This window comes from Puntigrus tetrazona, chromosome 17, assembly GCF_018831695.1.
Source record: "Puntigrus tetrazona isolate hp1 chromosome 17, ASM1883169v1, whole genome shotgun sequence".
NCBI lineage: Eukaryota > Metazoa > Chordata > Actinopteri > Cypriniformes > Cyprinidae > Puntigrus > Puntigrus tetrazona.
This window is the reverse complement of record NC_056715.1, coordinates 3030568-3046746: the sequence shown is the minus strand read 5'-3', so window position 1 is coordinate 3046746 and position 16179 is coordinate 3030568. Positions and strand designations below refer to the sequence as shown.

Below are 16179 nucleotides of genomic sequence, written 5' to 3'. Positions count from 1 at the left end.
TGGAGGATAGAGAGGAGGAACTGAAAAAGGGGGCGGGGCCTGTCTGCCTGTCACCTCCTTGATTGATTGGACAGATTGTGGGGTTTCATTAGGACTCTAAGCACACACCCACTGTGAGATCAGTAGGGAGGACGTGTTGTTCATTCCTCCATACAATCACAATCACTGAAGAATACGCAGGCTATTTATGATAAACAGACCATGCAAATTAACCCCTGGGAGTCACAGTCTGATATCCGACAGTGTTAGTATTCACACAGTCCCCTAGTTTGACATAATACAACCACTGCTCTCATATGCATACTAAATCAACAGAGCTTTATGGGTTATTTCTATAACGTTTTTGTACTACCACGCACGTTACACTATAAGCACAAGCAGAGGATGCAAGTCAAAGTCACCCCACAGAGCAGGTTATTTATTTCGTTTTCCATTGCCTTCACTGATCAGTGGATTTCAACTGACCCAGCTATTGAGCTGTATGTTCTTATGAGTTATTGAAATGATCTGAGGTCTGTAAACACAGGCAGGAATATCGCTGCCCGAGAGATTTTCTTCTGTCTTTCTCTCTCGCGACTCTATACCTGACAAGCTGCAGCGTTAGAGATAACACATGGTTTAATACACGACCCACACCGAGTCTCAAATTGATGCTTATTTAACACAAAGCGCCTCATCTGCTGTAGGATTCTGACCCTGACCTGCAGCACTACAATATACTCTGCTGGAGAGGGGCTTATGTAGTTTAGTAAACCAGCTGGTAAATAGTCAACATACAGAGCAACCAGACAGCCTTTACAGATGAAAAGAAAACTCCAATCTTAATTAATACGCCCTGTTGCTATGGTGATGTGATTTTTTGCATCAATTTAAAATCAACATCATAGTATGGATACTGTCTATAGCATGTTACACATTATCCACCTTTCCTTATCACCACTTGACAACTAAATTAAAAGATGTAATAAGATCATTTCTGAATAATAAAGCAAGCACGGAACGGTATTTATGACTTATGTAATATTATATGATAATGTATATTGCCTTCCATAATATGAAACAGAATATTCAGTGGAAAAACTAAACAAGATTTGATTGGATCATGAAATGCTACATATAACATCAATCAGCGAATTTGCATATATTAAATATAAAAATAATAATGATGTTTAGAATAAATATTTAAAAATAAATACATATTTTTTATTCAATTATGTGAATTATTATTGATATATAATTGTATTATTATGATATTGTATAACTTTTAGCTTTAAAATATGATGCGCTAATCAGTCAGGCAAAATAATATGAGGGGCAAATTATTAGTCGTACATTTTGCATTTGTTGCTGTTTTTGAATATGGATAGTGGAAAATCACTGACGGTTACTTGCCTCTCTCAGGAGTGATTGAATTTACATGCATTTTGCCAAATGAACACAACACACTCAATCACATAGTCTTTGTGTTGTCATCAAGGGCTTACGCTGTTTCTATGCCTGTAGGCGTTGTTTTCTTCAAATTCAGTTTAAAATTACAAACTGGCATGCAGAGCACTCACACATGAGCCGTTTCCTTAAACACACACACAAAATGATACACACAAATATGTGGCCCTTCTCCTCAGCCTACGGCTGTCAGCGCTTACTTGGGAAGTCTGAGGCTATGCCACCTTAAAATAACACGGCGATACTGTAGGTAAACACGACAGAGGCCAGTGTTTCAGGAATAAAGGACAGAAGCTGCCATTGGGTCATTCTTTGATCACTCAGCTATGAAACAAAAATAAACCGGAAAAAAAATTGGTTAACCATTATAATGCCAAATAGCCTTGTCTTTCGTTTGATCTGCATTCCAATACTACTTTAAACAGGCATTTCACCCCCAAAAAGACGGATGGATGAATGGATGGATGGATAGATAGATAGATAGATAGATAGATAGATAGATAGATAGATAGATAGATAGATAGATAGATAGATAGATAGAGCAAAGTCAGACAGACAGAGCTAAAATTTGGACTGAGAATTGAATTTTTGGCAGTTTAACGAAGGAAACTGAAATCCGATTTCAATTTACGTCATAGGAAATAGCAGCCTATTTGGACACTTCTAACAAACTGAATTGAATTTACCCAAGCCGGCACACAGAATACCATTATTAACTGCAGAGTTCAAAATTGGGACTGCGGAGGTTCAGCAAAGTATGGCACAATATAGCAGGCCCATAAAACGCAATAGAAAACTGTCATTGAGTAATAGTGCAGCCTAGTAGTGCTGTGACTAAATGATATTTTCGTGTATTGGGAGAGTATGTGCAGTAATTTTTCAAGAATCTAGGTTCGAATCAAGCCAGACCTCCCATGAGCCATTTCTCTGCTTCCATTCACTCTTTCCTCATCCCCATTTCCCTCTCTCTCCCTCTCTCTGGCTCTCTGACATTGATAAATTGCTCTGTGCTGTGCAGGTAATCCATCTTCTGAGACCCCAGACCCAAATCTTCGGGACTGAGAGTGTTCTCTGCCTCTGTTCTCGCTCTCGTTTCCCTCACATTCCCCTCAGCTCAAGGTTACCGTGCTCTGTAGTGCTGCTCAGAAACCACGCGACTAATTACTTCAACCTGAGAGGAAAAAAGATAGGACAGGAAAACACAGAGAGCCAGAAAAAAAATAGATATACAGAGAAAATGAGGGAAAGAGGACAATAAAGATGTATGGCGGGTCTTAAAAGCAACTTGCCACCATAATGTAGTTTAATGGAAATTAACGAATAATTGAAATTAAAAACTAGAGTTTAGTGGCTTTAAGTCAAAATCTATTAGCCAAGGTCATATATCTTCTAGTATAATCCTGAACATTAAAAAAGCTCATTTTTGCTTCTGTTTTAGTAAAAGAGAGCACCAATGAAGACTTACTTCACCTCCAATACAATTAAAAATGTATTCTTCCTAATTAATTCACTCTCTGATTAGTATTAGCAAGTAGAAAAACAATGAGTCACAGCTGTCATATAACTCTTGGATATCCTGAAAACAGTATCAAGACAAGAAAGAAACCTCTAACATCAAATCATTTTATGTATTTTCAAATAATACATTAGCATTGAGTATCCGTTAATGTTCAAAGGAAGAGCCACAAAATATGAGGTTTTTTTTTGTTCTTCCAATATATATAGAAAAACATATCTGCATCATCCTGTTTAAAAGTCTTTGTTTAATTCTGAACTTTAATGCTTAATTCTGTTTAAAACTTAATTAACTCAAGTAATTTATAAATATATTATTTTTATATAATACTACGTAATAATGTATTGCAAATTACATTTTCAACAAAACTGAACACTGAAGTCTGAAGTAAATTATGGATGCTTGAAAATTCAGCTTTGCCATCACATTAATAAATTACATTTTACAATATATTAAAATGGAAAACAGTTATTTTAAATTGTAATAATATTAAACAATAATACTAGTTTTACTTTTTTTACTATCTATCTATCTATCTATCTATCTATCTATCTATCTATCTATCTATCTATCTATCTATCTATCTATCAGTTCAACCATGTTATATCTATATTAAACCATATAAAATGATAATGTTATAAAGGTTTTTACCAAGGAAAGGTGTAAAGGCACTCATTTGTGTGTGTGTGTGTGATGAACATGTCTGTGTGTGTTGGCAGGTACCGGTCCACTGGTGCATACTATAGAGATGGAATGGGCAAGGTGACATTGTCCTGACATCACACAAAGCGCTGCGCTACATCATAATTTGGACACGTTCTACAGCTCATCTGGAGGTTAATTCAGTTCTTTATTCATAATAACGAGTCACTCTATTCCTCTACTGCATGTATGACCTCCAACGAAACGTAATATCACCTTAAACTTTCACTAACCTCACTACACGTCAAAAACCATTAAGGGCAAATAAAAACAGTGCACTTATAATTCATTCTCTTACAATGTCCTTGTAAAATCTATTTTAGATCCAGCCTCGGATAATTAAATGCTTGTAAAGGCAATGTCAGTCAAACATGGCACATTAAGTTATTAAGTAAGTTGAATTTATATAAAAAAAACAACAACAACAAACGATTAATTTTAAATGAACTTACCACCTTTTAAACATGGCTGTTCTGTGGACTCACTTCTGTGGATATCGCTTCCCTTATTTAAAGTGACAGTTCACATTTTTTTAAGATTAGTAAGTGGCATGATGAGGTACAACAAAACTCACAGAAACTTATTAAACTGTTTTTAAATGAAAATATGATTGATATATTGAATTTGAATTAAGATCAGATTATTTTAGCATGGAAGAGTTATGCATAAATACATTTATAAATATCGTTTGCATTCATAAATACAGATTTCTTTGTAATAGCAATATAAAAAGCTAAGGGAACGTCGAATTCTGATATTTCCAAAATTCTCTGTTTAAAAACAAATCTCTTCCATGTGGAAACGTGGTATTAGTCATTTATTGAAAAGTTTGTTTTTATCTGTTTTCTATGAGACAAAACCCATAATCTAACCGGTCAGCCTTAAGATCACCTGGAATGTCAGAAACAAAAGAAAGCTCCAGTAAAATGTATCTCTTCTGATCTGACATGTTCGGTTGTCCCTTCCTGTCCTCCTGACCTTTACGATGCCCTCGTCATTCACAGCACAATTAACCCAGCTTTTCTCTCGGGCTGTGCTACACCGGTCTCACTCATCCTCTTAACCTTGTTGATTTTGCAGAGGAATGCACTTAAACCTCTCGTAAAACATGGCATTTAAGAATGAATGACTCCATCTGTTTTCTTTCCCCCATCTCTTACTGTCAAAAGGTGTGCGTTTCCCTTGAACTCAACCAAATGATGGAGCCCCTCCGTCTAACCGCTCTATCTGATCATCTACGTAAATTCGTTTAGCTGATGCCATGCCAAAAAAAACCCCTAATAATTAAAATACCCGTTAAAAGCTGCGCGCGTCTGGTGTACGTTTTTTATTGAAAATAGTTTTGTAAACCGAATGAATACAGGAAGAGACAGAAGCTAAATGGAAATCGATGCATGAATGGATCAACACAAAATAGACCAATCACAATTCATTATGCAGACGCGTGTCAAAATAAAGATTAATCACAACTCTGTACGCAAATGCAGTTAGTGTAATGTTGAGCCAATGGAAGATTTTCTAAACTGAATCTTAAATAAAAAATAATTACGTCTAACAGTATTTATTTAATATGATTATTTTATAAATGTATCATGTTTATTATTATTAAAGACTTGATTCATTTAAGTTTGAATGGCAACTTTTAAATGGATTGGATAGAAATAGTTCTAATTTAGTTAGCTGTATTTTAGATTCTTTTCCATCTAGTGTTTCTATTAAGAGTGTTTTGGGCAGCCCGGAATGGAGGGTTGCTTCGAAGCTTCAAAGCAGAGGTCCCAGGCGACATCGACTGCCTTCATGGAAGGAAACAGCTCTGTTGTTGTGTGGTGGGGCAATTAAAAAAATGAGTTGGTCAGTAGGGGGGCAGAGGCCTGTTCTCAGGTTAAAAGCAGAACGAATGGCCCTCTCCACATGTGTGTAAAACCAGTGACCGCATGAGAGATCACAGCGGTGTGTGACAACAAGGGTAAAGTGGAGTTCATGCTGACTAGCACTGCTAATGAGAGATATGGTTTACCACTACTGTTTACAAATGAGGTTGAGCACATGTGTTCATAAACCCTGTAGGCGCGACAAAAAATTACAGTGTTATAATATTCTATATACACATAGAAAAATCTTGTAAAAACAGGTATTTCGATTTTTTTGTAGGCGTTTTACCTGTGTTTTGAATTTCGCCCTTAATTTGGTTGCTATTTATGTCTGTTGAAATGAATTCTAACTCCCTGCAGTTCCCTAATTAACCTCCAAGAGTTCACAAATCCTTGTTTCGTCTTCAATCTAGATGTGATTCGTTAGCAACGTTCGCTCTCATACTGACCGAGCTTCCATCATCCTTATAAGTCAACTGAGCACAAAGGACGTGCCATGGCATTTAGTCAAAAATGTCAAAGCAAATAACCACATCCAGAAAGCATCAAAAAAATCTAAAAGGCCACTTAACAAATTAATGCAAAATGCATTCGGTTGGACGCGAAGAAAAAAACAATACGCAGGCATTTTTTATGCAAGCTAACAAATTCTTCAAAGGTATCCAAAGGTAGTTTTACTGGGCAACAGTTGAGAAAACTGCGTGCATGCTTGCAACACTTTCCTTGTGAGCGCAAAATCCATACTCAGAACTGCAGCTGTAGGCTGAAACCTACACATTCAACACATCAAACCATCCGGTCTCCAGAGATGGATTTCACAAGTCTTTCATTCTATTTTCACACAATGACAAAGCCACGAGTGAATAATGTGAACCAGTTCTGCTGATCACTGCCTAAAAATCGTGTCTCTTCCGAACCAGGCGGCGTCCTCCTTTAAGGCAGTTCTGCTTTGATCATGGAGAACTTCGATCCGGCTCGGTCCAGCTAATCCCTGTGAGATCGATTGCTCATGTTCAAGCGGGAGAACCTGGCGTTTTCTCTGACTTGGTTCTGGGGAGGATTACAGGCCTTCATGCTTTGGAGGAAGTGCTGTCAGTGATTACGGGGTACAGAAGCAGTCTGACCGGACTATTGAAATACAGTTTTGAGTTCCACTAAAAAACAAACCACCCACTCCGCAAAAACCTACAGTGGGTTTAAACATCTGCTGCATTTGGCAACGTAAACCTAATGTTTATGGGTCATGGATGCTGTTCGGCATCATACTGATATAATTATTATCCGAGAAAGTGCTGTATTACACATACAAGCACAAATCTCAGTAATATTTCAAAACATATTTCACACTGACATTCGGCGACGGGCATACCGATAAAAAATATTTTAAATATTTCAGCTGCGTCTCAAAAACCGCAAAGATGAAGTTTTTAAAATATAGTATTTTTTAAAAGATTTTTACTTCTCCTGGGGGAAAAAAGTTATCTCTTGAGTTAAGAAAAAATCTTGATGACGTCTCAAACTGAGCTTGGATTTATCAAGACACCAAGCCTGCAATCAAAATACAACCTCAAACGTTTCTAATTGTTTTCATTGTATGTGCTAAAGCGCTAAAGTCTAAAGGCTAAAGCGCTAAAGTCTAAGACCAGTACCATCTGGAACTTGATGTCAAAGCAACATCCAGAAATTCTTTGTAAACCAAAGGTGGGGAAAATCAGTGTGCTCACTTTAGTTAAAAAAGGATTTAATGTCAAACTGTTTGCATGCCATTGAACTAATATTTGACAATTTTTGGTTGGAAATTCTTATTGAGCTATGTCAAAATGTAGCATTGTTGTTACATCTCCAGCTTAGTGCAAGCATTGAATTTTAGCTACTTAATACCAAAACTTGAATTCGAAATTACGGATGTTGATCTCACATCTTTTATCACGTTTTTGTATTATCACACTTTGTGACTCAATGTCAGTAAATGATGTTGATGAGATAAAAAAAACAACGACAACGATAAAATATCATTATCTAATGATGTTAGAATTTGTGTGGACATTTGTCTGATGATTATCAGACACTGTGTTTCTTAAATAATGCCCCATCTTAAAACCGACAAAATATCAAGTTCTCATATTCAATGCCAAACTAATGTTGACATTGTCCTGGCATTGAATTTTGGTCACCCCACATCAGAACCTATATTAAACCAAAAATCTATATATCATAACATCGGAGGCCTTCTGGGATGCTCTTTCAAAAGAAGCAAGACCCAGTTCATTCAAAGCCCTGGAACAAGCTTTAATACAGCAGCAAACCTCTGCCTCTGCATAAAATGTAACCTTTAAAATTTCATACCCATGAAAAGAGAAGTATTTAACTAACCGTTACTTGCTGTGACACCTTCATCTGTAAAAACCAGAAATGAATGGTTCATAAAGCACTGGACCATGTTGTTGTCAATCCATAAAACCCCCCCAAAAAACAGTTTTAACCTATAAACAGCTTTGACTTCCACCGACTGTCAACAACCCTCTATTGTTGTAAGCAGCTATCAGGTCACAGTCTGTAAAGCCGTAAATATATAATTCAGTCATTTCCAACAAGAAGTAATCTGTGCTCCCCGAACGAGCGCACCAAATCCTACAGAGACATGCATGTTCAGTTCTCCCATCGCTGAGCTGTATTCATATCTGCCCTAGTGACACCATTACACCCTGGCGTCGAGACAAAGCCTGCTGCTGGACAGGAGGGAGTGCCATTTACAGTAGAGCGCCGGCTGAATCGAGCCGACGTCAGCAACCCCTTCCCGTTTATTCCTATCAGTCCGTTGTGAAAAAGCGACCTCTTTATATGATAATGCCTTGCTCACCTGAGAGGCATAAAAGGAGCATTAAACGTGAAATATGTATGAAGCTCACGCCCATAACGTGTTGCTGCCGTGGCAACAGTGCTCTGTTGGAAATGGGAGCCGTGTGTGCACGAGATTGAAATGAACATGTTTCTGTTCAGCGGGTGTAATCTAAAGACGAACCCCAGGGGACGTTCACAACCCAGTTCGGGTGAGCTATACAGGCTACTACTGTTCCAGTATTCTGCATTCCAGTCACAGTTGGATGTGGGATATTCCTACTTTAAATGGCAACCGAAGAATCGTTGTGCGTTCCTAAAGAACCTTTCACCATTCTTAAAAGAACACAAGAAGATTTTAATAATCCGAAGGACTTTTTTTCCATAATAAAGAACTTTCAGTCTTAAATATAAAGGTTATTTATTGGCATCTATGGCAGAAAGACCTTTGGGGAACCCGAAATATGTATTCTTTTGTGTGCAGTGGATGTGGAAGGAGTGGTGCTAACATTTGTTCTGCATGTATAAGGTCATCAACATTTATACCGTGTTTTAAACACTTGAAATGTTTGCTAAACGTCAAACAATGCAAGAACTCTGAGTTTTTATTTGAGTTTTAGAAGTCAGTGCTCATCCCCCTCCCTCTACTCTACTGCACCTTTCTAAAAAATTCTACGTCCAGAGTGCAATGGAACGCAGCATACTGCAAGATCTCCACATGGATCGTATATCAGAACGAGGCTTTCCCCTTGGTCATGTCACAACACTGCTCTCTAATCACCATGTGGGTGAAGATCCTGCAGAGAAAAGCCCAAACACTCAGTAATGTCTCTTTTAAAATTGCCTTCGGCTTAAAGAGCTCTCTCATGGCCACCCTGCTCTCCAGTGATCCCATCTCCTTCCCATCAGCCCCTCCTCCTCCAGCTCATTTTAATGGGCACCTCCAGGTCACTTGCAGCTGGCAGAACTGGCCATAAAATCTGGAGACCAGCACCAGTTCTGAAACACGAGCCACGGCCACAACGGATCAATGGGGCTCTTTAAACAGCAAAGTGCAACTTTTTGTAATAGCATGATATCAATTTATGACACAGGCCACGAAAAGAAGATCTAAATGGAGATGTGATGTTTTTGACAACTGAGTTTTTTTTTTTTTTTTAAAGGATAAACGGTGCAATTATTGAAATGAAGAACATAATAGGTGCCATATGTTTGTGTTTCTTTAATTGAAAGCATTGCGACTGGGATCACGTTATAGTTCTTATAGTAACGTCTTAACACAAGCAGAGGAGCCATATAGTAGGCTATATATGTAGCAATGCATAGAAATTGTAGCATGGTATCAAATACCGTACTGATAATGAATCTCCATATAATATTGTTTGTGAAAGCACAGCGCCCCCTGTTCTTCTTGATGGATATTTATTGAATCAGACAATCTGTGCCTTGGTTTCCACGAGGCGCAAACAAAACCACTGATCAATAACATAAAAAGGTAGGTTTTATCCGTCTAAACCTTTTCTTTCTAGGTGTAAATCACACTGCCTTGTCTGCTTATACACAGCCCCCGCTATCAGACGCTGAAAATGAAACGAGCACACGGCGAAACTTGATATTTACGCACACATGCATCCAATTACGCACTGCATATTTACCTATATATATACTTCGTGCTTATGATTTGAGCTCTTTTGGCATCCGCACTCAGTTATGGCTACTGCTAAGTGTCCCAAGCCAAATCCGAATAACTAATCACAAGGGAAAACTAATCGTAAATGCGCTTGTCTGAGCGCTAGTCCTCGCCACGAAAGCCACATCGTGGCGTGGCGTGTTTCTTTACACAGTCTGTTTCACTTTACGCTCTTCTTAAACCAAAGCAAAAGGCTGTTGGTGTTGGTCGGCGATTCATTTTACCCCGTTTGGCCACTTTGATCACGATCAGGCTCCTGGAAGCGCACTGGAAGGATAGCGCTGGATCTGCAACACACCGCAGCGCCTTAGGTTCAGCGCGCCGCCCCTCACGCGCAACACTTCTGCGTTTTCAAACAGTTCGATGCAAAACGTGTCTACTTTGTCTGTTTCATTGTTTATTTTGTAACTTTTGCTAGCGAGAAGTGAGAGCAACCATACGCTACTCTGACCGAAGGGAATTAATAGATTAGATAGCAGCGCGCGAGGAAATTACATTTAATTCCAGTTTATCATCTTCACGTTGGTTAGCTACTAGCGAGATTTATTTTCCAAAAATGACGCACTGCAACGCTGGAGTACATATATCGCACTTTGCAACTGTGATGTCATTTGTATCTGCATGACGCAGTGCCATGTCAAAAACTGATTTCAGTACACGCTTATGCGACTTAGTATCTATCATCCTACCTTGCTAGAGTAGGGTCCGGGAATGAGCAGTTTTAACGCCTGTCTCTTCAGCTCCACCAGCCGAGCGTTGCAGTTCTCGCACCAGATACCCCGATCTGAACCAGGTGAGCTCCCGCTACCCGAAGCTGGAGAACCGGTGCCGAATCCCGGAGATCCGCCTAGGGAACCCGGCGAACCGGTGCTGATTCCGGGAGATACCGTAACAGGTGAGCCGGAGAAAGAGCCCGGGGATGATATTCCTGATCCGGGGGAAGGGGTTCCAGATGACCCAGGCATGGAGCCCGCGCCTTCAGGGACCGGGCGACTTGCGCTCCGGGACTCTTCATAAGCCTTTCGGTACCAGGTTTCAGGAGAGAATGATGCGGACTTCGTAGGGGATGAATCGGTCATCTACAAGAAATGATAGTTGAGGAGAAAAAGCAGCGTTTGAAAGATTAATGTCTGGGTTACAGATATGGCAAAGTGCGCAAAGTGGTTTATTAATTTGCATACTCAGCTTGCCATTGGAATTGTTGCTTTTCATCACTTAAAGATAATTTATTGCCCTGAATATGCGCACACCATTACGTAAAATAGCTTTAATGAATATGCAATTAATAAATCCTACCCCGTGTTTTCTACTCCTGGTCCCAGATCTGTCTTTATTCCCTGTTAGAGAGGTCATGATAAAGCCTGATACAGAGGGACTGTGGAAATAACTGCGCTCCTTGTTACATCCACAACCAAAAGATCCTGAAATCAATCACTGGTCAGTTCAGTAGCCCTTCAGAAGTCCAGTCTCAGCGACTAGTACCATGCAGAAATCTATCCATCATCCTCAGTGGAATATGAATAACAGATGGTCCAATCTGAAATGTCCAGCAGTGGATTATCCCGTTCTTTCTTATGCTCTCTGATATGCCGAATCCATGTCCAGCGCTTTAGATTTCACAGCATCCCAGCACAGGCGCATTTTCCCATGCATATGGACTTGTGTGAAGCGCAGGCTGACAGTAGATCAGGCTGCTGAAGGACTGATCTCTGCGCTGCTCTCACTCCACAGGAGCGCACACATCTGTCTCTGGGTGGATTGACCACGCCCCCTCCGCGCCTCTCAGCGAATAGCATGCGCGATAACTAGTGATTGACATGTGGGAGTGTACGGTCGTCCGCACGCTAAACCAAACTACAACGACCGACTTGAGTTTTCATTATTTAGAGTCAATTTAGATATTTTTATCGATCAGTGTTGTTCTTTTTGAAGTTCGTCTCACGCAACAAAGATGGTACTGCACTAAATATCAATATTTATGTAGGCCTACGTTTTTTTATTTTATTTATATGCGGAAATATATAGTAACTAATAACGACAAACAACACTAATCTAACTTATGTGGTTACCATAGAAAAGTTGTTAAAAGCCAATATGAACTATATAAATGTATAAAAAACATTTTTTATTACGACCAACACACCGTATAAATCACCCTATAATTAAAAGGCTAATGAATTCAAAACACTCAGAGCATAAAAATAGCAATAATAAAAAAACAATAAAAAAATGTTTAAGATGGCAAAAAAAAAAAAAAAAAAAAAAATATATATATATATATATATATATATATATATATATATATATATATATATATATATATATATATATATATTATTAAAATATTTTAAAGTGCGTCAGATTAAATGCTCAAATATCTTCAAAAGTTTAAATGTCATTTGAATAACTTTATACACTAATTATAAACAATCAACAAACGTTAAAAATTCATTTTGCGATAGTGGCTATGGCAATATTTCCTAAATGACCTAATGTTGTTTGGAATTGGCTTGAAAATAAATAGCCAGTATTATTTTTATTGTATTGTTGAACAGGAATTTAAAGCATGGGTATTCAGCGCCATCTACTGCTCACACATCTAAAATAAACAACCCACTGCTTCACATGACAGACTCTATAACAGCGAGAAAGAAGCAAACGACAATCAGTTTTTAATGAAACCGTTTTTTAATGAAAACAATATACACAGACCTATATAACCATAACAAATAGGAAACTCTGTGCTGCTCTGAATAATTGTCAGTCTATATTTTTAGGACCACTGAATCTTCACCTTTACTGATACATAAAAAACATACAGGAAAGTCTGAGATGCTTAATGTAGCCTTTTCCAGTTTTCACAATATTGTACACAATACTTTAAGTGCCCCTATAATGGGTTATTAAAGGTTAATAACAGGCTGACATGCATGCATGCTATCATTTTCTTATATCATGCATTTATTTTATCATTTATCTTTTTTGTTCAACGACTCCCAAACGATTCGTTCAACAATTAATTTTTCCAAACCCCTCCAGCGATTGGTCGATTTCATTAAAAGCAGTGTTCGTGAAAACACGTTTTCAACTCTAAAAATCAGTCGTAATAAAATACAATTTCTGATCAGTTAATAAGAAACAACAACATATAATTTAATGAATTTGTATGCGACTTTTATGAATGCATTCTGTAAAGGCCATCACAAGTAATGTGCTTCTCTGGTCAGTTCACAGGAGGGCAGTTCCGTTCCCAGTCTCCCCCCGACACAGACGCACTCATGGGGCACAGGTTAATTAGGAAAAAATGAGCTGCAGGAATATGCCACCCCTTCGCAAACCTACAGTATCAGAGCCTGCTAATGAAACTGACAGAAGAAAGACACCACACACTGACTTTATAATGAGGCTCTCAGACACACACACACACCCGGCCTTAAAAACCTGCCTCATTAACAGCGAGAAAGATTCATCAGTCTATGATACACCCTCTCAGTCTTGCACACATTAGCCACTATAAAGGCTTTTTGAATAATTATAAGGTAAAATATCACACTGTGTAATTTTGCCAAACTATTTATTAAACAATGAGTATTAGGACATTATGAACACCATTAATGATATACAGCATGGGTAAACAGCCAAAATACATTGTAAATAAACAGCATGTTGTTTGTTATGGCAACCGCATGATTTTGTTAATGATACGCTATAAAAATATTTCTAATCGTGCCGTCAGCCATCATCGAGTGTCATCCAATGTCATCATGCTCACAAAATCCTTGTAGAGAATGACATTTTTATCAGGATCAACAGCTGCAGACAGCATTTCATCCATCTCTTCCTGCGTGAAGGGCTCTCCTTCAGAAGAAAGGAAAATGAAAAACTATCGCGGTACAAATAAGCACTGCACACTGATTTCAAAATATTAGACTAAAATACAAACCGCCATTTTCAACTGTTACCTTCTTGTGTTAAATATTTGGTCAGTTCCTCCGGTTCCAAGTGTCCTTTTTTCTGCTGATCTAACACCTTTAAAAAGAGATATCAACGTGACATTAATTCCTTTAATTGGTCTAAGCCAAGTTTTTTTCTCTGTAGTGCGTTCGAGATGAATGCAAACAACAAAACAACAATAGCAAAAATATTTATTGTTAAAGCGTTAGGCACCTCAAAGGCCTGAAGGAGCAGGTCTTCCGTAATAGGACGGAATCTGCAATAAAAAAAAGAATGGTCAACCAAATGGACTGTTCATCTAGGTTTCACAGCTTAAAACACATTTAAATATTTTAAGCATATTGTTTGGGCATATCTGTTCTTGTCCTGTGCATGTTTTCAGATGTACAACTGAAAATGTCTTAATAGTTGTAAATTGTTAAAAGTGCACAGTAGTGTTATTTTAGATATAACCTTTTTATATTTCTAATTATTTATTGTTTTAGTAGTTTAACATACCTTTGTACATTTTTTATAATTAATATATCTTTTATTTTATTTTAATGTGTTTTTATTTTAAACACATTAGCAATTTTAGTACTTCAACGTATATATTTTAGTTCTTTGATATAACTTTTACTGTAATTTAGTTTCAGCTTTATTTCTATTTTTTTTAATCAGTTTTCGTTTTAATGAACAATAACAACTGATAAGTTGTTACAGTTGTTAAAAACAGCAACAAATGCATAAGTACTTATTAGAATTCTCTGTGATCACATTATTGTAATTTATGAAATAATTAACATGTTATATAGCAAAATTGAAATATTATGTACAACACCATTTATACACGCATAAATCATAAGCACTCTCGGTCTTACTTGCGCTCCAGAAGGATCTTAGTCATAGTTGGAAGAAACTTCTCGTGGCGTACAAACCCAGTGGGCTCTTCGTCTTCTAGCTGTAGAAACAGTCACATGTCCTAATTACTTTTATTTCATGGTCTGTCTGATTACTCGATTGTGATTGGCTGGCAAGTATGCATTAAAATTGTTTAAAGCACAGGTGGTTCCAAGTCAGTTTAATCATCGTTTCAAGTTAATGCGCTGCTTTAATTGCTACATCCCACACACACACACACACACACACACACACACACACACACACACAGAGAGAGAGAGAGAGAGAGAGAGAGAGAGAGAGAGAGAGATTGCAGATTGCCCTTCACACACACCTGCGACTGTTATTAAATAGATATATAATGTAATGTAGCCTACATCTCTACATTGTAGAGAGACACAGACGCAGGTAACGATTGAAAATTAATTCAAATAAACGCTATTAATTCATTCAAGTAAATATGATCTTACTGCACTATTTCATCTCTGCGTCTGATTTGAAGCGACCAGGGTCATTTTCACCCTTATCCGCTTAGTCGTGCAAACAAATAAATATAGCATTCAACGCGATATACACAACAGATCATTTCCATTTTTTGCCACAAATGGTTTTATTATTTTAATTCACACGGTTTTGCACACGTTACGTAAAAACAACGCGACTCTCACAAGCGAGGTAACAACAGTGCTAAAAAAATAACTTCACTATAAGTTAAATTAGATACATTAGCCGGACAGTTTTGAGAGATGCGCAGACTTATTAGCAGCAAGAATCTGCTACCAACGGCCCAAGCCTCAGTTACTAGGTCTAAAACGACGTTTTTGAAATTAACAACCTTGAAATATATCGTCCGATCAAGGTCTTGAGGTGTGTCAACAGCAGCATAAACGGAATAATTGACTCGGAGCCGTTGAATTAGTAGAAAAATAAAATGAACGCCTCGGAGTCAATTGTTCCTCACAAACACCTGCAAATGAACCAAAACAAACCACTGACCTCAGCAATGATATCATGCAAATCAGCTTCTGATGGGAAACAACCCAGTGAACGGATAATGGTGCCTATTTCCCTTTTACAATGAAAAATACCGGCGTTAAACGTATCACCCTCATATGAAGAACGTAAATCTGAAGATAACAAACTGCTAAAGCGTGAAATCTGACGTTACCTGACGTCGACAGTCTTGTTGGATTCGTGGTCAAACACGTCAAAGGCATTGCTTATCCTCTTCTGAGTTTCTGTTATAATAGACTCTGACAAAAGGAAATGATGTATTTCAGAAA

The 16179-nt window shown here is 37.9% G+C and overlaps 2 protein-coding genes across 4 annotated transcripts in view; both read right to left on the bottom strand.

Annotated features, from left to right (window-relative positions):
- Window positions 1-11783, bottom strand: part of kif26ba (kinesin family member 26Ba) — a 91257-nt gene extending 79474 nt beyond the window's left edge. For 2 of the 3 annotated variants that reach the window (XM_043262759.1, XM_043262760.1), the window contains exons 1-2: window positions 11360-11782; window positions 10753-11142 (exon numbers count right to left, since the gene is read on the bottom strand). In XM_043262759.1, the coding sequence (XP_043118694.1) occupies window positions 10753-11142; window positions 11360-11416 (447 nt within the window). In that variant the 5' untranslated portion in view covers window positions 11417-11782. Of the gene's footprint in view, window positions 1-10752; window positions 11143-11359 lie in introns of all 3 variants that reach the window. The other variant, XM_043262758.1, reaches the window with a different exon arrangement.
- Window positions 11784-13620: 1837 nt separating this feature from the next.
- Window positions 13621-16179, bottom strand: part of efcab2 (EF-hand calcium binding domain 2) — a 2886-nt gene continuing 327 nt past the window's right edge. Inside the window, exons 2-7 of the mRNA XM_043262465.1 lie at window positions 16065-16149; window positions 15893-15965; window positions 14878-14957; window positions 14231-14273; window positions 14026-14092; window positions 13621-13921 (exon numbers count right to left, since the gene is read on the bottom strand). Coding sequence (XP_043118400.1) covers window positions 13803-13921; window positions 14026-14092; window positions 14231-14273; window positions 14878-14957; window positions 15893-15965; window positions 16065-16149 — 467 coding nt within the window. The 3' untranslated portion in view covers window positions 13621-13802. The remainder of the gene's footprint in view (window positions 13922-14025; window positions 14093-14230; window positions 14274-14877; window positions 14958-15892; window positions 15966-16064; window positions 16150-16179) is intronic.